General features: G+C 35.8%; 1 protein-coding gene across 2 annotated transcripts in view; it reads right to left on the reverse strand.

The window, feature by feature from the left end:
• Positions 1 to 22,181, reverse strand: part of LOC114752237 (transformation/transcription domain-associated protein) — a 66,257-nt gene that overhangs the window by 39,678 nt on the left and 4,398 nt on the right. The window contains exons 1-6 of one of the 2 annotated variants that reach the window (XM_028940960.1): positions 13,550 to 13,875; positions 12,548 to 13,263; positions 11,988 to 12,113; positions 11,824 to 11,909; positions 11,036 to 11,144; positions 10,085 to 10,180 (exon numbers count right to left, since the gene is read on the reverse strand). In XM_028940960.1, the coding sequence (XP_028796793.1) occupies positions 10,085 to 10,180; positions 11,036 to 11,144; positions 11,824 to 11,909; positions 11,988 to 12,113; positions 12,548 to 13,263; positions 13,550 to 13,607 (1,191 nt within the window). In that variant the 5' untranslated portion in view covers positions 13,608 to 13,875. Of the gene's footprint in view, positions 1 to 10,084; positions 10,181 to 11,035; positions 11,145 to 11,823; positions 11,910 to 11,987; positions 12,114 to 12,547; positions 13,264 to 13,549; positions 13,876 to 22,181 lie in introns of those variants that run through there. The other variant, XM_028940961.1, reaches the window with a different exon arrangement.

Here is a 22,181-nt window from a genome sequence, read left to right on the forward strand (position 1 = left end):
AACAACTTTTCAACTCAAACGCATGCTTCGCAGCCTTACTCAGGGGGCGAAGCGAAATCTGTCACCTAGTACTACAGTGCCTTGGTGCAACTACGGCTGCAAATGGACCTTTATGAAGTGCATCAATGGTCCTGCCATACAGATGAAGTCTACTTCAAGTAGGTAATAAACCGAGACTGATGTTATGATTTTCTCCTTGGCCTTAATGATTCTTTTGAAGATATCAAGGGAAGGATTATGAGCCTCAAGCCTCTTCCATCACTAGAAGATGCTTTCAATACAATTAAGAACGAAGAAAACAGGAAAGCACTTGTTCAAAGTCCATCCTTGGTTTTCCCCTCAACATGACTGAAAGCTCAGCCATGTTGACCAGAAGCAACCAGGGAGGAGACACTAGGGGTAAGAAGTCCCTAAGGTGTGACCATTGCAACAAAAATAGCCACACCTTTGTCATACTGGAAGATTCATGGCAAGCCAACCAATTCGAAGCCACGGCCTAAGGGAGAAGGTAAAGGACTTCTGACTAATAATGCCCCTAGTGAAAGTGAAACCATAAAGCATGAAGAGCTTACAATACTACGGAAGATCCTTGACAAATACTCTCATGAAAAACTAAGTAGGGATGCCCAAATTGTTTCCTTGGCTCATACAGGTACAGAACTTTTAACTGTACTTAGCACAGTCACTTATTCAAAAAATATATGGGTGGTCGATTCTAGACCTACTAATCATGTTTCTAGATTTAAAGAACTATGTTTTGTTTTTAGTTCCCATTCACAGCATTCCCGTGTGCAAGTACCAAACAATGAGTATGCAAAGGTCATGAGATCTGGCACCACAATCCTATCCACTAATATCATCCTTCATGATGTACTTTATGTGCCTGATATACATAACTGATAGGAACCAGCGTCCACTCTTAGTATATGCTAGGAAGAAAACTGGGAAGAAGGGGTAGTTTTATGACTAGTTATTTTCTATGTTTTAAGTGGTAGTTATATGCAGTTATTTCTTTTATGTCTTTTATTACTATTCAGTCATTAGGACTTATCTGTTAGTTATTGATCAGTTATGAGGCTTAGTATAAAAGCCTAGTATGTAAGAAAAGCTGGGATTATGAATGAAGTATAATTCAGTAAACACTCTTCTCCTATCTCTTCCCCTAGAACTTCAGATTCTGGTTCTAGTTCCTCTTCTTTTCTTTTCCTCTCCTTCTAAATCCTCTGTTTCCCCCTAACCGGTACCTAACAATTTGGCATCAGAGCCTTTTGATCTGGGTTGTGGTGACAATATGGTCAATACCCGCAAGAAGAATGATTCTTCCATTCCTCCTCTTCTCCAGACTCCAACATCAGATTCACCTGAAATACCCTCACATGAACCACAAGACCCTACTTCGCAGCATCAACTTTCTCAACAATTGTCTCTAATTGTTGCTAAACTTAACCAGATGGATGTTGAGATTTCTAAATTAAGGAAACAGAAGGTGCCCGAGGCTATAGCAGCAAATTCCACACATCTTGACAGAACATTCCAAGCAGAGAATGATGATGTTGAGGTTGAAACCCCTTGGTGGAGCAAGAATCCTAATAAGAGGCCCCATACTAAAGTAGAGTTTCCCAAGTATGATGGTGGGGACCCTAGAGGCTGGATACTTAAGGCAGAAAAATATTTCAGGTATTATCAAACACCTGAAGATATTAAAGTTGAAGTGGCAGCCATGAACTTAGAAGGGGATGCTCTTGATTTGTTTACATGGGTCTCTTCTGGACGAACAATTAATTACTGGGAGGAATTAATTCAAGTCCTTCAAGAGCATTTTGGTCCTGCTGAATTTCAAAATCCTGATGTATATCTTTGTAGCATTAAACAGATAGGTACTGTTCATGATTACAGGAAGGAGTTTATTCGCAGAGCATCACGAGTAAGAGGTTGGCCTGAACACTGTTTACTTGCAGTGTTTATTAATGGTTTAAAGGAGGAATTGCAATCTGATGTTAAAATCCAGAAACCAAGAACGGTTTACAAGGCCTCAAGTCTGGCTCTTGAATTTGAGACAAAATTATTAATGCAGAACTCTACCCGTCCTAGTCAGCGTTCAAATTGGACACGTGGGTTTGAAAATAAAAATAATTTTATTCAGAGGCCTTTTTCCAACACCACTTCCTCCACTTCTACGACAGTTATTCCACATAGTGGAGTGCAAAAGCCAACTGCCTTGGCAGTTACCACTACCCCACTTCATTCGGACATGGAGAAGCAGTTACGCAGGGACAAGGGACTTTGTTTTAAATGTGGGGAGAAATTTTCTCCAGGTCACAGATGCAAAACGTCCTCTTTCAAACTGATGGAAATTATGGAAGATATGGAAGAAAACACTGTTGAGCAAGAAGAGGCAAGTAATTCCAGCGAAGCTACTGTTGCAGAGATTTCTCTTCATGCTATTCTGGGTGGAACAGCCACCACTACCATGAAGCTTTGTGGTAATGTCCTATCTAAGCCTATCCTTATCTTAGTTACCCACAACTTCATCTCTTCCCAACTAGTAGCAGAATTAAAGATTCCCATAGAACCTGTTCCACCTTTTGGCGTGCAGATTGGAAATGGAAACATCATCATGTGCAAATCTGTTTGTAAGCAACTAGAAGTTCAAGTCCAAAGCCTTACAATCAGGGAAGATTTTTTTCCTTTCACTCTCGAGGCTATTGACATGGTTCTGGGAATAAAATGGTTGGCCTCCCTCAACACTGTAGAAGCTAATTGGCAGAAAATGTATATGATTTTCTGGATGGATGGAAAGAAGTACAAGTTACAAGGGAATCTTCCTCATACAGTGTCTGTGGCATCTTTGAATAGTATGTCAGATGAAAATTATGATCAATGGAATTACCAGCATCTACAGCAGCTTTTGCAGCGATATTCTGGGATTTTTGAGGAACCTAAATCTCTTCCTCCCACTCGTGATCATTGCCATGCAATTCCTCTTATCCCTGGTGCTGTACCACCTAACATACGTCCTTATAGGTACCCACATTGCCAGAAGGATGAAATAGAAAAGCAAGTGACAGATTTGTTAAGCAAAGGATTTATTCAACCTAGTGTGAGTCCTTTTGCTAGTCCTATGCTTTTGGTGCCTAAAAAGGATTCTACTTGGCGGTTTTGTGTGGATTACAGGGAATTGAACAAAATTACAGTACCAGATAAGTATCCTATACCTAATATTGATGAGTTGATTGATGAATTACATGGAGCTACTTATTTTTCCAAGATAGACTTGCGATCTGGTTATCACCAAATCAGAATTCTTGACAATGATGTTCCTAAAACTGCATTTAGGACTCATTCTAGACATTACGAGTTTATTGTGATGCCTTTTGGTCTCTCTAATGCCCCCTTTACATTTCAAGCCATCATGAATGATTTGTTCAGGCCTTTTCTTAGAAAATTTTTACTGATATTTTTTGATGACATTTTGGTTTATAGTGGCAGTTTTGAGCAACACATGGCTCATTTGAGAATTGTTTTCTGCACTCTACAACAGCATGAGTTCTTTGCTAATCCTAAGAAGTGTAATTTCGCTCAATCTGAAATTGCATTCTTGGGACATGTCATCTCTCAGGCAGGAGTTGCTGTTGATGCTGAAAAGATTGCTGCAGTAGTCAATTGGCCTCTACCTGACAATATTTCAGAATTGAGAGGGTTTCTGGGCCTCACAGGGTATTATAGGCGCTTTGTGCGACAGTATGGACAGATTGCTAAGCCACTTACAGATATGACTAAGCGTGATGCCTTCCGCTAGACTGATTCCTCCAAACAAGCCTTTGAGAATTTAAAGCAGGCTTTGACAAGTGTTCCTGTTCTGTCCTTGCCTGACTTTACAAAGATGTTTATAGTGGAATGTGATGCTTCTTCAACTAGGTTAGGAGCTGTTCTGCAGCAAAATGGCCACCCAATTGCTTACTACAGCAAAGGGCTCTCTCCAACCAAGCGCCACAAGTCTGCATACTACAGGGAACTACTTGCGTTAGTTTCAGCTTTGGAGAAATGGAAGCATTATTTAATGGGGCAGAAGTTTGAAGTCCATTCAGACCATTTTTCTCTTAAATATCTATTGGAGCAACGATTGTCTACACCTGATCAGCAATGCCTTATTTTGGAGTTGCTCCCTTTTGACTTCAAAATAGTGCACAAGACAGGTTCATCAAATCAGGGGGCAGATGCACTTTCTCGTTGTCCCCACTCTGCAGATTTCTTTGCTATTTCCATTCCACATGCCACTGACTTTGATACTCTCTCCACAGATTTGCTACAGAACCAGTACACTGCCACAATTGTTCACTCTTTGCAGCGTGATTCCAAATCTGTCCCTCATTTTTCTCTAGTGGATGGAAAGTTGTTTTATAAGAATCGAGTGGTCATACCTGCTCCATCTAAATTGAGTGCTAAATTAATCTCTGAAGCTCATTCTTCTCCTACTGGGGGTCATGGTGGTCATGTCAAAACTCTAAAGAGGCTTCAACAATACTACTTTTGGAAAAACATGAAGGAAGAGGTTAAAAAATTTGTGCAGAATTGTTTATCTTGCCAGCGGAATAAGTACCTCCCACAAGCTCCTGGTGGTCTTTTGCAGCCTTTAGAAATTCCTGAACAAATTTGGGAGGGGATTTCTTTAGACTTCATCACTGGGTTACCAAAATCTAATGGTTGGGAGGCTATCTTAGTGGTGGTTGATCGCCTTAGCAAGTATGCTCATTTCATCGGCTTGCCCAGATCATATACAGCAAAATTTGTAGCCTAGGTGTTCTGCAAAGATGTTGTTAAATTACATGGGTTCCCATCCTCAATTGTGTCAGATAGGGACCCTATCTTTCTCAGTTCCTTTTGGCAAGAATTATTCCGGTTGAGTGGCACTAAACTGAGGATGAGTACTTCCTATCATCCCCAAAGTGATGGGCAGACAGAAGTGGTGAATAGGTGTCTGGAAACCTACTTGAGATGCTTTTCTACTGATCATCCTAAGACTTGGAGCAACTACTTGCATTGGGCTGAGTTTTCATACAACACGGGGTTCCATTCTGCTTCTGGGCATTCACCTTTTAAGGTAATTTATGGTCGTGACCCCCCTGCTCTTTTACCTTTTCTTAAAGGTGGTACTCGGTTAGTTGAGCTTGAAGAGTATTTTGAGGAGAGGGATGCTGTAGTTACAGCTCTTAAAGATAATTTGGTTGTGGCTCAAACAAGGATGAAAATGCTTGCTGATTCTAAGCACAGAGAAGTGGAATTTCAGCCTGGAGATATGGTCTATCTGAAACTACAGCCTTACAAACAACTTTCTTTGACCAGAAGCAAATTTCAGAAACTCTCTCCTTGTTATTGTGGACCATATCCTATTGTGAGGAAAGTTGGAGCTGTTGCATATGAATTAGACTTACCTCCAGGGTCTAAGGTGCATCCTGTTTTTCATGTTTCCTTACTCAAACCAGCCCATGGACAGCCTACTCCATCGTCTCTTCCACCCTTGTTGATGAATGATGAATGGGACTTCAAATTGGAACCAGAACAGGTACTGCAAAGTAGGCTCATGAAGAAAGAAGGAGAAGACATTGTTGAGCTCCTCATCAAGTGGAAAAATCGTCCTATAGAGGAGGCTAGCTGGGAGACTTATGATGCAGTGGCAGTACAATTTCCTACTTTCAGCCTTGAGGACAAGGCTGTCTTCCAGGGAGGGAGTAATGATAGGAACCAGCGTCCACTCTTAGTATATGCTAGGAAGAAAACTGGGAAGAAGGGGTAGTTTTATGACTAGTTATTTTCTATGTTTTAAGTGGTAGTTATATGCAGTTATTTCTTTTATGTCTTTTATTACTATTCAGTCATTAGGACTTATCTGTTAGTTATTGATCAATTATGAGGCTTAGTATAAAAGCCTAGTATGTAAGAAAAGCTGGGATTATGAATGAAGTATAATTTAGTAAACACTCTTCTCCTATCTCTTCCCCTAGAACTTCAGATTCTGGTTCTAGTTCCTCTTCTTTTCTTTTCCTCTCCTTCTAAATCCTCTGTTTCCCCCTAACCGGTACCTAACAATAACAGATAAATTAACCTGCCTAGTTGGTTTTAACAAATCTCACTGTGTTTTTCAGGATTTAACCTTGGGCAAGGTGATTAGCAAAGCTAAAGAATGTAATGGGCTGTACTACCTTGAAGGAAACCTGAGAAATAAAAGCTCCTTAACTACTACTACTCCTGCTGCTCATGTGACTCCTACTATGTCCCATGATGAAATAATGTTATAGCATTATGGTTTAGGCCATCCTAGTTTTGATTATATGAAAATATTGTTTCCAACTTCCATGAATAAAATGTCTCCTTCTCAAATTCAGTGTGACACTTGCCATTTTGCTAAACAGACATGAAATTCCTGTCCACCGAATCCCTATACTCCTACTACTCCTTTCACACTAATTCATAGTGATGTTTGGGGACTCTCTAGAGTCGAAACTAACTTCAAGGCCAAGTGGTTTGTCACCTTTATAGATGACCATACAAGTCTCACATGGCTCTATTTAATGAAAGACAAATCACAAGTTTTTTCCCTGTTTAAGCATTTTCATGCCTTTTCAAACTCAATTCAATGTTTCCATAAAAGTTTTTCGAAGTGATAATGGAAAGGAGTATGTGAATACAGAATTTAAAGATTTTCTTATTGAAAAAGGGATTCATCATCAAACTTCTTGTATAAATACACCTCAACAAAATGGGGCAACTGAACGAAAAAAATAGGCACCTATTAGAAGTTGCTTGCTCACTTTTGATTGGGAGTAATGTTCCTAATATCTACTGGGGCAATGCAGTGCTCACTGCCACCTATTTAATCAACGGGCTGCCCTCCAAAGTACTAAAGTTTCAAACCTCAATTGATAAATTTTTAGAAAACTACCCCATTCTACCTTCTCAATACTCTTCCTAAATGAGTTTTTGGCTGCACAGCCTTTGTATTTAATGAAGATGGTGGAAAATTAGATACTCGAGCTCTTAAATGTATTTTTCTAGGCTACTCTTCCTCCCAAAAAGGTTACAAGTGCTATTCCCCTACGACTAGACGTGTCTGTGTCAATATGAATGTTCAATTTGTGGAGTCACAACCCTTTTACCCCAAATTACCCATCCAGGGGAAGAGTGCTAATGAATGGCTAATTTGTCCTGAAGGTAGTAACTATAGCAGTGACAGACAACCTATACAACAAAGAAATCAAAGCAGTAACCCTAATAATGGTACCCCAACATCACCAGGAGCCCTTGTGGAGACCCCTATTTTTGAACCTGACCCTATTACAGCCTCTAGTGACCCTGCAACAACTGTCACAGCACCAGAAATACCACCAAACACCCCTGAAATGACACCCAATAGACCTGAAACCATTCTAGATTTACCTAATAACACTGAACCTACACCTGAAGCTCCCCAAGAGACAAACCAGCAATCATATACCATAGAGACAAAGGTGAACATGATAGAACAGCCAACAAGCAGAGAAGAACCCATTAACATTCCAAGGCAGAGTCATAAATCTTACCCTGAGACTAATCCTGAAGATCTATAGTGGCCCATTGCTTTAAGAAAAGGCAAAAAGAGCTGCACTAGGCATCCTATTGGAAGGTATATCTCCTATGATAAACTTACCTCTCCATTCAAAGTGTTTGTAGTTAATCTTGATAATGAGGAAATCCCGAAGTCTTTTAACGAGGCCAATTCAAACCCTAACTATAAAGCAGCCATTAATGATAAACTGAGGGTTCTGGCCAAGAACCAAACATGGGAAGTAGTTAATTGACCCCCCGAATATCTGTTGAGAGTAAATGGGTTTTTACAAAGAAGTTTAATCCTGATGGTAGTATCAACAAGACAAGATTAGTTGCAAAGAGGTTTACTCAAACGTATGGCATAGACTACGAAGAGACTTTTGCTCCGGTTGCTGAGTTTAATACTATAAATATTCTTCTTTCTTTGATTGCCAATCTGGACTGGCCTTTACATCAATTAGATATCAAAAACGCCTTTTTAAATAGAGACTTAGAGGAGGAGGTATACATGGAAATACCCCTAGGATTAGAAGGTCCCGAAACCCTTGGAAAAGTATGTAAGCTCCACAAATCCTTATATGGGTTAAAACAATCACCAAGGGCTTGCTTTGAAAAATTCACAAGGACTGTTAAAAGAGTTTGGCTATAGGCAATGTCAAACTAACGACACTTTATTTGTGAAACACTCTAATCATAAGATTACTGTCCTAATTGTCAATGTAGAAGATATAGTTTTGACAGGAAACGACCCTGAAGAGATTGCAGCAACAAAGTAGAAATTGGCAGCAAAATTTGAACTAAAAAGATTTGGGAAATCTAGGATACTTCCTCGGGTTAGAGATAGCTAGATCTCCAAAAGGCATTTGCATAACCCAAAGGAAGTACACCTTGGATCTACTAAAAGAAACAGGCATGTTGGGAGCCAGACCTGCTGCAACCCCAATGGAGCTCAATTGTAACTTGGAAGTGAAACCTGATAGAAAATCAATTAATAAAGAACAGTACGAGCGACTAGTAGGGAAGCTAATTTATTTGTCTCATACCAGGCCAGACATTTCATTTGCAGTAGGGGTGGTAAGTCAGTTTGCAAGCAACCCCCAAAAAGAACACATGGAAGCGGTACATAGAATTCTCAGGTACCTAAAAACTACTACTAAAGGTCTATTTTTTGCTAAAAGTGGACAGCAAAATGTAGAGATCTACACAAATGGCACCAAAAGAAACCCAAGCATAGAGGGAGAGAAAGATATAGAAGTCTACACGGATGCTAATTGGGCAGGGTCAGGAGCTATCCATGACCGACGTTGACCGACGTTCTACCACTGGGTACTGTACATTTGTGTGGGGAAATCTTGTAACATGGGGGAGTAAGAAGCAACCAATTGTATCAAGAAGCTCAGCTGAATCTGAATATAGAGCTTCGGCTCTTGGCATTTGTTGAGGGATATGGGTAGTACACATGTTAAGAGAACTCGGCATAGAAATAAATGCATCAATTAAAATGTGGTGTGATAATATGGCTGCACTCAAGATTGCAAACAATCCTGTCCAGCATGACCGAACAAAACATGTTGAAATTGACCGCCATTTCATCAAGGAAAAAATTGAAGCCAAAGTAATTAACCTAACCTACATTCCCTCTAGAAGACAGATTGCGGATGTGATGACCAAACCACTGATCAAGAACAAGTTTGATAAGTTGACTAGCAAGCTAGGAATGATTAACATCTATTCTCCAGCTGGAGAGGGAGTGTCGGAAATAGGCCCTAGGGGAAGGCCTATTCATCCTTTAATCTAGACTCAATTCAATCACAGTTATGTACTTTGTTTTTCTACCCGTTAGAAAAACATATCCTTAGGCGCTAATTTAGGGATTACAAAATATTTTTCTTTCCTACTCATTAATTCTGGAGGATTTCATGCGATATGCTGAATCACTCCTCTCCCTATATGTATCACTCAATTCTATGGAATAACACACAACTTTCTGTATACAAATTCTCAGATATTCTCAAAAATCATAAAAGCTTGTATCTATTTATTTACACTTGTTAATGAAAAGCATAGCCTAGAGGTCACATATTATGAACTCTAGCAAGTTTGGCAAATTGATCTAGCAATCACATCATTGTTCATGCCAGCCATCACAAATCCTAGTTCCACTGCTATCCCTTTCTCACCAAAAGGGAAAACAATCCGCATATACAGAACGAAGTCATATCCATGCACTTTGATGGAATTTCACATCCCAAGTGAGCGTGATTCTACACACTAATTTATTGATACAAGTTCCATTTCCACGTCCAAAGCATTGATTTTCATATACCATATAAAGCATAAGACATAGCATTTCATTGCACATAAAACCAAATGATTCCTTACAACTTTTCACTAAAGAGCTCATCATCACATAACTCTTCATAAAGAAAATAGGAAATTAAAAAGGAAAAGCAAAAACTAAAGTCAAATAAATTGTAAAGAATAGATTATAGCTACGCACCAAATTCAGCATCAAGCGAGCACATGTGGTGTGAATGCTTAGTGATAGCGAAGCATCATGCATATTACTTGAGAACAAGTAAATGATCCGTGACAACTGTAGCCATATAAAATTTGAGTCAAGAAAGATCGTGTGAAATCTACGAATGGATGGCATGCCTCGCATGGGCAAACCAAAACAAAATTACAATAACTTAAAACCAAACACTTCTTATTAAAATTAAATCCAATCAATATATCATATAACAATAAAATAAGGACTATCATCATTTTACCATCTAACAATGTGATGTTGATTTTTTTATTTTAAACAATTTATTTGATTTTTTCACCTCTTGTATTGTTTCGAAAAATTTCTCACATATTCATGCATTTGCATGGGTTGAGACTAGTTAACCAAATTCACTATTGCAGTGGTAGGTCCAAGATACAGCCACAATTAACACATATGCTTTGGGAACATATTAGAAATTGACCTAGCAAGATACAGCAAAACAATATTTTGGGTCACAAGACAATACGCCCTAGTCTCTATCTAAGAAGAATGACAAGTCTTATCTTTATGCTGGGCTTATTCTTGCAACATGATTCTTGAACCATAACGAACCCAGTAACAAGAATTCATATCACTTTTTACGCAACAGAAGCAGATCCTCATACACCCTAGAGCTTCTAGACTATAATAGAAGTCTTAATAATGAAATAAAGTCATTGAATATACTAGTCAATGGCACTAAATTCAAAATCTATAGATCATTCAGATGTTTATTTTTCAAGCCTAGTAGTCACACAAGTACTCCATTGAGGAGAAAAGATATTGACTTTAATCTTTCATCAAAAATTAAATATCCAATTTAATCATTGCTAAACTAGAACTAAATGTCCTACAAGAGATTACAATCAGCAATATATACTCCATGTAAAATCTAAAATAAATAGAAGTATAACATACCTGTGCTAAGGAGAGGTCTTGTCGAACGTGATGTACAATCTCTGCCAGAAGACTATAAGCTAAAGGCCTCAATGTCTCAAAGCATGCCCGCCCAGTTCCAACTAGGACCCTAAGAAATAAGGTAACAATAAGAAAATGTTCAAAACAGTTATGCAGCTATTAAGTCTTATCTGCCTTGATCGAAGCAAAACAACTCAAAGATTCCATGTGACCTTAGCTCAATTCTCCGTCTCCCTCACAATCTTGTTCCTACCATTGTGTCTATCAAATTTCATGCCACGATAGGGTTGGGTTAAAAGCTAAATAAGCAAGTACATCATATTAAACAACCATCTATATCTCTATTCCACAAAACTGAGAGATGGGCATCTGCAAAGATAACCCACGTCCTTTTTTTTTTTTTTTTTGGGTTGACAAGACAATGTCTCGTATAACTGTAATATCATATGTGACAGGATTGACCATGGAAGGCAGTTATAAACTAGAGCCTAAAAATAGCTGAGACCAGCATTGTAATCCTGTTTTCCATGGGTAATGTGAATAGAACTCAGTTTCGATTCCCTCTCAATTCTCTCCTCTCAGTCATCCTCAGTTTCCTATCTCTCTTCCTCTTCCTCCTTTCTCTCTCTTCCAAGTTATAAACCTGTATCACAGTGACCACATCTAATTACTTCAGTTAGAGAGTTATGACCATCCAGATTAGGATCACTGCGCATGCGAGACACAGACAATTACACTAAACCAGAAAATTTTCTGCATCAACATCTTGTAAGAGATCAAAATGTTACCTTTCTTCCAATAAGGTATCAATCAGAGGAAATAAACCCCTCCTAAAATCAGTTCCAAGGACATGTTTAAGAGATATCAATAATTCCTGCAACACAACAATTTTGGTATTATGCTAAAGAAAGAAAAATCATTTATCAAAATGCATAAGAAATAATTGCGTCACCTTTCTAATCGATACAGAATCTGAACATGTTACAAGCAAATTCACAATGCTTTTACATATACTGTCTTCATGTGGCCTTATATAATCAGCATAACTTTTCAACAGGTAAGTTAGAAAAGAAACTGTCTGCAATGACAAAAATAGAACTGATTAGCATGAACAGTGGAGAATATCAGGATAAGAAAACATATAATTTACAAAAAAAAAAAAAGTTAATATAACCTTTGATCACTCAAATTTGTTTTCATTTTGGTTTTCGTCCTTCAAGTTTCAAACCATGGGTTTTGGTCCTCAAGTTTTTTTTTATCTAAAACATTAGTCTCTGTAATTCAATAAAAACCTAGACCAACATGCCTGCTTTAGTTCCAATATGTTGTTGAAGAAAAAAAAATTGAGAACCAAAATCTAGGCATCCATACAAATGCTGAAACATTAAGTGAAGCACAGTCGATTGTGTGCGCGTGTGTGATTATCACCATAATTGTCTGAAAACTTCAGATGATATCCTCGGTTAAAAATCTACTACTGTGACAACTGAAACATTCAAAATAACTACTTACCTTGACCTGTGCACCCTTAAGCTCAATGAAATGAGTTTTTAAATGTGGAGGAACCTTTTCGGGGCCCGGGACTGATATAGCAGCAACCATTAATGGTAATAATTGAGGAATATTTGCTTGGACAAGACGGCTATACAATTGAAATAGAAACATCACCACCAATGGACTCTCCGTAACTATCTTGAATGAGCGAGTACTTGGGTTAAGCTGCAAACCAGTCGCAGAGGTGGTGCTTATACCTTGATCTGAGAGTGAAGTCTCCATGGGCTTGACATCTTCCCCAGCCACCGACCCAGTCTCAAAGAAATGACCAACGGTCAATTTGAAATTCTGGTAAATCTTGCAGACAAAGTCCAGAAACGGCTGAACCTCATTTTCTAAAGTCGGTCTAAAATTCCTCAAAAGGTCAAAGATAATACGGATGCAAATTAAGCCATTCTCTTCATTATCTGTAGTAAGTACTTGCATAGCTACCTTCAGAAGGTCCTGGACAAAGGGACGGAGTACTTCACTGTGCGGAAGACGATTTAAGATCTCCACCACAATATTTCGAAGCTTGTGCTCAGGATTGTCCACAAATTGCGGCTTTGTAATTTGCAGAAGTATAACCGAGAATGCCCGGAAGTAACATTTAAGAAAATTCAAGTACTCAGCAGTGTGAGCAATCTCAAGACTATCCCGAACTTCCATCACCATCTGCAGCCTCGCCTGAATTGCTATTTTCAACCAAAAATTTGAAAAAGAAAAAAAAAAAGGTGGTGAGCAAAGACATGAAATTAACTCGACGTGCCAGGCGTCTAGTTTCTAAGATCATTTCGACTTAGAAATCCCGGGGGGGGGGGGGGACACAGCTGGACGAAATGTGAAGTATCAAAATCTCCGCAGGAAGAACGTATATTGTATCTGTAAAATTTCTTCAAAACGCATCTTTCATCAATGAAATAGTAAAAGAAACTCAGAAGCGATGCTCGATGCAGCAAAAGTGAAGGATAGAGTGCATACGCGGATCAGGCTCCACGAGATGACGTGAATGCTGCTCGAAATTCTGAATAGGGCTCATGCTGGCGTTGTGAAAGTAAGGCAAAAATCAAACCAAGTTCAAACCCTAGCTTCACCCTTACAAAATGTCCAGAGAGTATGGTCAATTTCCCTATAACCTATGATTCTAGGGTTTAAAAAATAAATGACCATTGGATGGCAACCATTTCCTGAACACGCGAGCTTTCAACGATGGAAGCTCGGCTCCTGGAGCGCATGCAACGATTCATACAGCCAAAGAAGAATAATTCACAGCGACTAGTTCTAGCTGGGCTAAAGAGGCACCAAGTAACAGTATTTTCCCTCCTCTTCCCCTCGCCGCCCTGGCAAACTCGACAGTGCAAGAGGAATAGTTTTGGAAAAAAAACAAAAAAATATCCTCAAATATATAAAATTCCAAATCAAGATTAGCGAATGGCAAAGTCTCACGTCAAGAAAGGGTACTGATTTGGCATTTTCAAATATTGATAAAAGACAAATTTGCCCTTGATAAATTAATAAAAAGAAGAATACTATAGAAAATAAGTTAGTGCAGTCCATTTATATAAACGTGTTGTTAGTTAATTTGAAAGCATTGTTAACACACCTCACAATGAGACGATAACTAATTTGCCAAAGTTTCTCAATTGGTTTGGCCTGTTATGAATTTTATTGATTACTTAGTGTCGATATATATAAAATTGTCGTTAACATATTTGGAAGAGTTATCAGTAATCCTAACAAGTTAGCAACATACTTGGTTTGCCTTGTAATAGAGTTTCCTAATTAGTTGTTGTCAATGCATATAAAAGTATTGTTAGTCCATGCATCTAACAAAATTGTAATGAATTTTTCTGATTAGTTGTTGTTAATACATATAAAAGTGTTGTTGATCCGTTTGGAAGAGTTGTAGTTGAGGGAGAGAATAGAGATTCATATATATGGTTTTTACAAAATCTACTTGATGATATCAGCAGCATGAGAGAAAGAAGATGGGTCTTCATATCTGACTAGCAAAAGGTATTTTAGTATAGTTTAGGCTTTTATTTGAAGTATATTAATATGTGATTATATAACTGATTGTTTAAATAACTTGCAGGGGCTTGTTCAAGCATTTAAAGAGTTACTTGAAAGTGCTGAACTTCGATTTTGTTTGCGTCATTTGTATGCAAATATCAAGATAAAATATAGAGGAGGAACCCTAGTTCGTGATTTAGACATTCGTGCTGTGAAAGTCACTATTAAGGCCGAATGGAGGGAATGAATAAATGAGTTGAAAATAGTGTCAAATGGAGCTCATGATCATTTGATGGGAATCCCTCCAACTTGTTGGTCCAAGGCTCATTTTTGCAAGGCTTGTAAATGTTACATGATCATCAATAATATTACATATTCATTCAATGAAAGATTGTTGGAGGCGAGAGAACTTCTAATTATAAGCATGCTTGACTGGATCCAAACCTACCTTATGACTCGATTTGCTAAAAATTGTGTCAAGGTTGAGAAGTACTGTGAAAAGGGAATGGTTTGCCCATGACCTCACAAAAGACTAGATAAGAAAGTTGAAGAAAGTCAAAGTGGGTGGCTAGAGTTACAGGCAACAATAGATATGAAGTCTCACTAAATAGACATAAGTTTCAGGTTGATCTTACTACTAGAAACTGCTCTTATTATTGGTGGCAGTTGAATGGAATTCCATGCAGGTAACTTCTTTTCCATATGTTTAATTTATAAAAGCTAATGTCATTTACAACCATGACTTATTCCTTATATATTCAATGTAAAACAAAAAAGCCACGTACAATTTATATATATTAATCATCTTGCCACCAAGTAAATATAATTAATGTGACGTGTGTTACTTTTTATTCAAAATAAAATATCATTCCTTTCTAATAAATATGGCTGAATGTTACGTGTCTTGTGTTACAGGCACGCTATTGCTTGCATATATGCCAAGAGAGAAGATCCAACCGATTATATGGATAAATACTTGAGTTTGCAATCTTTTGTTGCTTGTTACTCTCTCGTAATTGAGCCTATCAATGGTGAGAACATGTAGGCGAAAGTAGATGGTGAATCAATTGAGCCTCCAATATATCATAAGCGTCTTGGGAGACCAACGAAAAAACAAAAAAAGGGGCAGATGAGAACACAACTGGTACTAAGAAGGAGAGGCGCCAAAATACAACCCTTAAATATTCTAATTGTAGGAAACATGGATACAATAGAAGGTCGTGCAAGGAACCATCCATAAGCGATGGTGGTAAGAAGCAACCTCCAAAGAAGACACATTGTCCCAAGATGCAAATCAAACGAAATCCAACAACTATGTGTCAACCTCCTTGCACACAAGAGTCTATTCATGTTACTCCTTCAGGAAGTAATCAGCCTTGAGCTAAGACATAATATTTTAGTGAAAATATTTTAGATGCAATACTTTAGTGAAAATATTTTGGACGTAATACTTTAGTAACATTTTTGTTACTTGGATATAAGGAAACTTGACAGGGATTAGAAGTGATTGTATGGACCTTTTGATTATCCTGACCTTTATAAGTTGGATCACTATTTTTTGTGCAGTCCTACAGTCGTTGGTTCTTATGTTACTTGTTTTTATGAATATGTTTTTTAATCATTAATATGTTGTCATATGCTCTCTGGTTGCAATAGGAATAAATCTAGAATTTTCACAGCTAGGGAGTACTTATTTTCCTAGTAAATTGATAACTGATAAATTCATATTGTGTCAAAGTGCATTCCAACCCCTAAGGTTTTTCGTTTGTCGCAATTTCAACCTAAATGTATTTTAAGGCGCAATTTTTGTCACGTTGTATTTCCAAGTAGGGCAATGTTCAACCTATTGGACAGTTTGGCTACGTTGACTATGAGCAAGTGTTTTGACTGTGTGTTGCTGAATATTATTACCAGTTCTTGAATATATATTCGAGAAAACTAGTTCTCGAATATATATCAAAGAAAAGCAGTTTAGAAAAAGGTAATTGAACAAAACATAAGGAGCAGCCCAAATATGTACTCGAGAAGATGAAAGACCACTTCTTGAATATGTATTCAAAAAGACAAGTTCTCGAATATATATTAAAGAAAAATAGTTTAGAGAAAGATAATTTAGCAAAACGTAGGAAGCTTCTCAAATATGTGCTTGAGAAGACCAATTCTTGAATACATAGTAGAGAAAACTGATCAAAAAAAATTCTTATGCCATAGTTTTGCTAGAAATTATAAATTTAGAAAATGCATTCGTCATTAGAAAAACATAAATTCTAACAACTCGTACATATCCCAAATAAACAAGCAACAAACAAAATACATTTCCCAAATCTTCTTTGCCTTTTCTACCCCTTTGCCTAGCACCGATGCCCAAGTTTCCCTTTTCCTTTTTCCCTTTAACCTCAAGCGAGATCTCTCCTTGTGCACTAGCGTTCCCTTTTCCTTTGTGCCCTGTGTGTGTTTTACATTCACCTCTTTTTTTAAAAAAAAAAAAAACAATTTTCAGGTCTCGGTCACCCACCCATGTAGCAAGTGTTTTTTTTTTTAAAAAAAACATTTCCAGGTCATAAGTCCACATAGCATGTCGCATCAACGAATTAAACAGTTTTAAAGACACATTAGCATCATTAACACCGTTAACACGGGCACCGAGTCCTTTTTAAATTAGAGGGACTAACAGTTTTGGACGAAGCAAATTTGAGGAACCAAAAGCTCCGTTGAAAACTTCAGGGATCAAATACAAAATGAAGGCAAACTATAAGGACCAGTCGTTATATTAACCCTTTTAAAAACTCAATTGCACCAAAACTATCATGTAAAATTTGGATCATAGGCAAGTAATCTATTTAAAAAAGAATCATGAGTTTTAAAATTTGTACAAATCTTAAAATTTAAAATTAATGATTTTGGTTCTTGAACTTTAACTTTATTTTAGTTATGGTTCTTGAAACAATTTTAGAGACCAGTAACAAAATTAACCCTGTTTTAAAAACTAAATTGCATCCAAACTATCCTATAAATTTTGAATCATATACAGGTAATTTCTTTTAAATCAGGAGTTTTAAAATTTGCATAGATAACTATCAATTGTATAGTCTCTTAAATTTTATTTTACAATCACCATTACTAATTTGTCACATGTTTGGATAAGCTTTTGGTCAATTTATAGGCCAAAAGCTGATTTTTGCAAAAATCTCTTGGAACCTACTGGTAGCTTTTGCACATGCAGCATATGACATTTTTGTCTATATGTTTATGTCGTCTTTCTGTCTCTCTTTACATATTTCTTATACTTCCCAATCAATTTTAGTTATTTATTTTTAATACTCTCTTAAATTAAACATAATTTTTAACATAGCTTTTTATAACATTTGAATTTTAATATTATTTTTCATTCTATATTTACATTAATTGTGGGAAGAATATCATCCAATCAATTATGCAATATTATTTGGTTCAAAAATTTTCACATTAATATGATTTCTAAGTTAAATATATTATATTCACTAAATATAACTTCTTCCCGATATAATAATTTAAAATTTAAAAGTATTATATTATCATTAGAATAAATCAAAGCCAGCAGCAAAAATAGAATTAAGGGTTATAGTAAAGAGATAAATTGTAAACCTCATAAATGATAATTTGTTATGCATGGTAATTAAACAAAACAATATAATTGAATAACAAAAAATAAATCAAAATATATGTAGAGTTATAGTTTGTTTGGTATTAGGAAAATGGTGAGGAGGGAATGGGAGAGATAATAACGAACTTGATTTAAAAAAAATCAGAAAAGTGGGGTTTTAAAAATTTAAAAGAGAAAAGTTCTAAGATAAAAGAGTAATAAAAATTAATTAAAAATTTTAATCCCATTTCTTCAATTTTAAAATTAAGCTTATTAAATTTTTCCTCTCTTTCCTTCCCTTTTATTTTCCTCATACCAATCATAGGGTTAAAGTCTAATTTTGCCCTGAAGGTTTTGATTAATATATATTAATTTGTGTAATATATAAATATAAATATAAACTAATATGTAAGGATAAATCAAACAAGGGTTGATTAAATATCCATTCCTTCCCTGCTTTTTAATCAGACCTAACAAGACCTAACAAGCCCTTAATCACTTTTGGGGGGTGTTTCAAAAAAATTTCGGAACCTCTCCCATCCTCTTCCTTTTTTACCCCTAAGATCAATATTTTAATGTAAAACTATTATTAAAATATTAAATTATGATAATAAGTAAATAATAAATTACAAACTATATTAAAATTTAATTCTAATTCCTTTCAAATGTATTAAATGTTTTGAAAATCTTTTTATAAATAGTTTATAGAAAATTAAAATTTAAACTGTTGAAATATGTTAATCTAATGGTTTGAAAAAGAAAAAGAGGAAAGAAGATGGGAAGGAAAGATGAGATACTCCGAATCGGTTTTAAAAAGTATTTTTAGGTAAATCGAGAAAAAACTATCCTCACATGTTTTGGGGCCGATTTGGTTCATAGAATTCATTGGAATAGAAATAAATGGAAAAGAACTAAAAGAAAGATAGTGGAAAATTTCTAGCCAAGTAAGTGTTTGATTGACATTAAAATTGAAAATGGTTTCAATGAAAAGTTTATGTTTGATTAGATGAAAGTAGGTTCAAAAATTATACTACCTCCGGTCCTAATTATAAGAGCCAATTGACTAATTTGAGGAGATTAAAAAAATAAGTTAAGTTAGTTATTTGTCCTAAATAAGTGTTGTCTTTCCTAAAATATCCTTACTAATCAATTATATTAACTAGACCTATAATTATTAGAAGGATTATTTGGAAAAAATTGAGTAAATATGATAGATAAAGTAGATTGATGTCTTATATTTAGGACCAAAATAAAAGTCAAACAGGGTCTTATATTAAGGACCGGAGGTAGTACTATTTTATGATATTACCCTTAATAAAAAAAATATGTCATTGTCAAATAAAGAAATGGTTTTTTTAAATAAAAAATGATATAAATAAAAAATATTTTTTAACTTTACAGAATAATAATAATATTATGAAAAAGTTCAATAAGTTATAATTTAAATAAATAAATATTAATATACAATAAAAATGTAACAATCACTATAGATAAAAATTAATAGAAATAAATAAATAAAATGTATTGAAGATATCAAAATATTCAAGTCCAGCATGAGAAAAATATAAATGTTATACAAAGATTATACATTCTAATTTTGTTTAGGAATTGATATGCACAAATATAAATTCGCATGAAGTCAAGTTATTTTTTGAAAATAGTATATAAAATGTAAGTTAAAAATCATAGAAGAAATTAAAAGATAAATTCACTCAAAATTCCAAACTTAGGTGTTTGGATGGCATGAGAAGTGCTTTTGAAAAATATTTTTCTGCAAATTGAGATAACCTCCTCCACATATTTAATTCGTATACCGTAAAATCACTTCTGAAACTATAGTTTGGTTTCTATCTTCTTGTGTACTCAAAGTTAAAAAAAAAAAAATCCTTTCCTGGGAAGTTATTTCATTTTTAAAAGTTTATTATTTTAAGCAGATTCTTTACTAAGTCTGAATTCACTGCCATAAGTCATAACCATGATCACAAATTCGAGATTCCTCATAAAAACTCAGACTTCATTGCCATACATTGTAACCTTGCATACAAAACTTGAATTCACATAGGCACAACACTAACTTTGTTTTGCTCTGTTTTTTCATATATGAACAGAGTAAATTCACAACTTGAAATTGGACACAAATGGAACAAACCTAAACCAGCTAAATAGGTTATGATTTATATACATATACACATATATTTATTACAATAGTGGAACCCTTTTGCAATCACCAAAAATGTGCAGGAACATGACAACTTGCTCACAAATAAGCATGGCAACTTCCCTAACAACCCGCTCATAGTTGCTGCTACACTAACGATCATTATAATTAAGAGCTTTCTCACACCCATAACCATTGCTGAGCAGCCAACCATGACTTCCAGACACATATCTTCGTACTCTTAGTCCATGATTTGCAAAATGTTCATTACCTTCCATCTTCAACACATGTTTATTAATTCACACAAAAAAACCCCAGTTTAAATTCATTCAAAGTGTTTTCATTCCTTCTATTAACTCCCACATAACAAAAGTAATAGACAAAGCAAGAAAAGAAAAAGATCGCAAATGAAAAACAAAATACGAGTAGAGGATAATTACAAACCTATCAACAAAGCTAGCTCCTGCTCTCAATATTTTCACAACAATATTCATCCTCTCGAGCCTTCTCCATACACAACAATATCGTCTATGTCAACCTCCACTCTTGTTTTTTTTATTTACAATTTTAGGCTGCATCTTTTGTTTCGTTCCCACTCTAACCAAACCAACGCCACCAATGAAAAATTTGGATTTTCCTTTCCCGAGCCCAAATTTTCCTTGAACGAAACCAGCCCTCACCTAAGGCTTTGTTTGGTTCAGGGGAGGGGAGGGGAGGGTACAAGTTTTGTTTGGTTGGAGGGAAAGAGAAGGGAGGTGAGATGTCTTGTTTGGTTTAGGAGGAGAAGGAAGGAGAGCTAATTATAAGTTGACAAATATGTCTTTACCTCTTTATTTAGATTTCTTTATTATTTTATTATGATATTTATATCATAATTATTATTTTCTAATTTGTGAATAAAAAAAAAACTAGATACCTTGAGACATAACAAATAGATTATAAATAATCATATGTCAAAATAAATGTCAATAAAAAATTATAATCTTTAGCATATTATATAAATTATAAATAAATTTATGCTCCAAATTTTGAATTATTCCATCCTTAATTACATGATGTGCGTAACCTCACATACTTAATTAGATAATAAATAGAGTTTTGTGGAAAAAAATAAAATTGAGATTAATGAGATGAAGGATCAGACAAGAGGAAAAGATATGGGAGATTAATGGTAGAGAACGTGAGAAATGATGAAATCAGAGTAAGAAAATATGCAGGAAAAAAAAAAGAATCTTTGAGGAGTAAAAAAAATCAATAGAAGAATAGTAGGGGCTGAAAAGAAAAAAAGAGTAAAAAAAAGCAAAGAGTTAAAAAAAGTTCTTACTAAAAAGGATAAACTTGAAATATTAAAAAATTAACATGGGTAATTTAGTCAACATAAAATATAATATCTCTTTCCCCTCCAAAAAAATCCCAATTTTAGAGGGGAGCAAAAGAAGGGTAGGGAGCACTAAATGACAAAATTTTTTCCTTCTCCTTCGCTCCATTTTTTAAACTAAACACAATTTCTCCTCCTTTCCCATTTCCTTTCCTCTCTTCAAAAACCTTCCAAGCAAACAATGCCTAATGCCCCGTTTGGTATGCTGGAATTGAGGGGGTTAGAAATGGAAATGGAAATGAATTCCATCATATTGGATGTTTGGTACGCTAAGCGCACATGGAATTGGGCTCCACATGGAAGCCAAACTACTGGAATTGGCTTCCATCAAAAAACCCGAAGATTTCCAATTCCATGTAACATTATTCATTTTTGCCCCTCCACGCTTCACGCGAACTACTACCCCCTCAAGCTTCTGATCCTGCTGCCGGCGATCTCCTCC

This window comes from Neltuma alba, unplaced genomic scaffold (assembly GCF_004799145.2).
Source record: "Neltuma alba isolate B1F8T4 unplaced genomic scaffold, ASM479914v2 tig00007294_pilon, whole genome shotgun sequence".
Lineage (NCBI taxonomy): Eukaryota > Viridiplantae > Streptophyta > Magnoliopsida > Fabales > Fabaceae > Neltuma > Neltuma alba.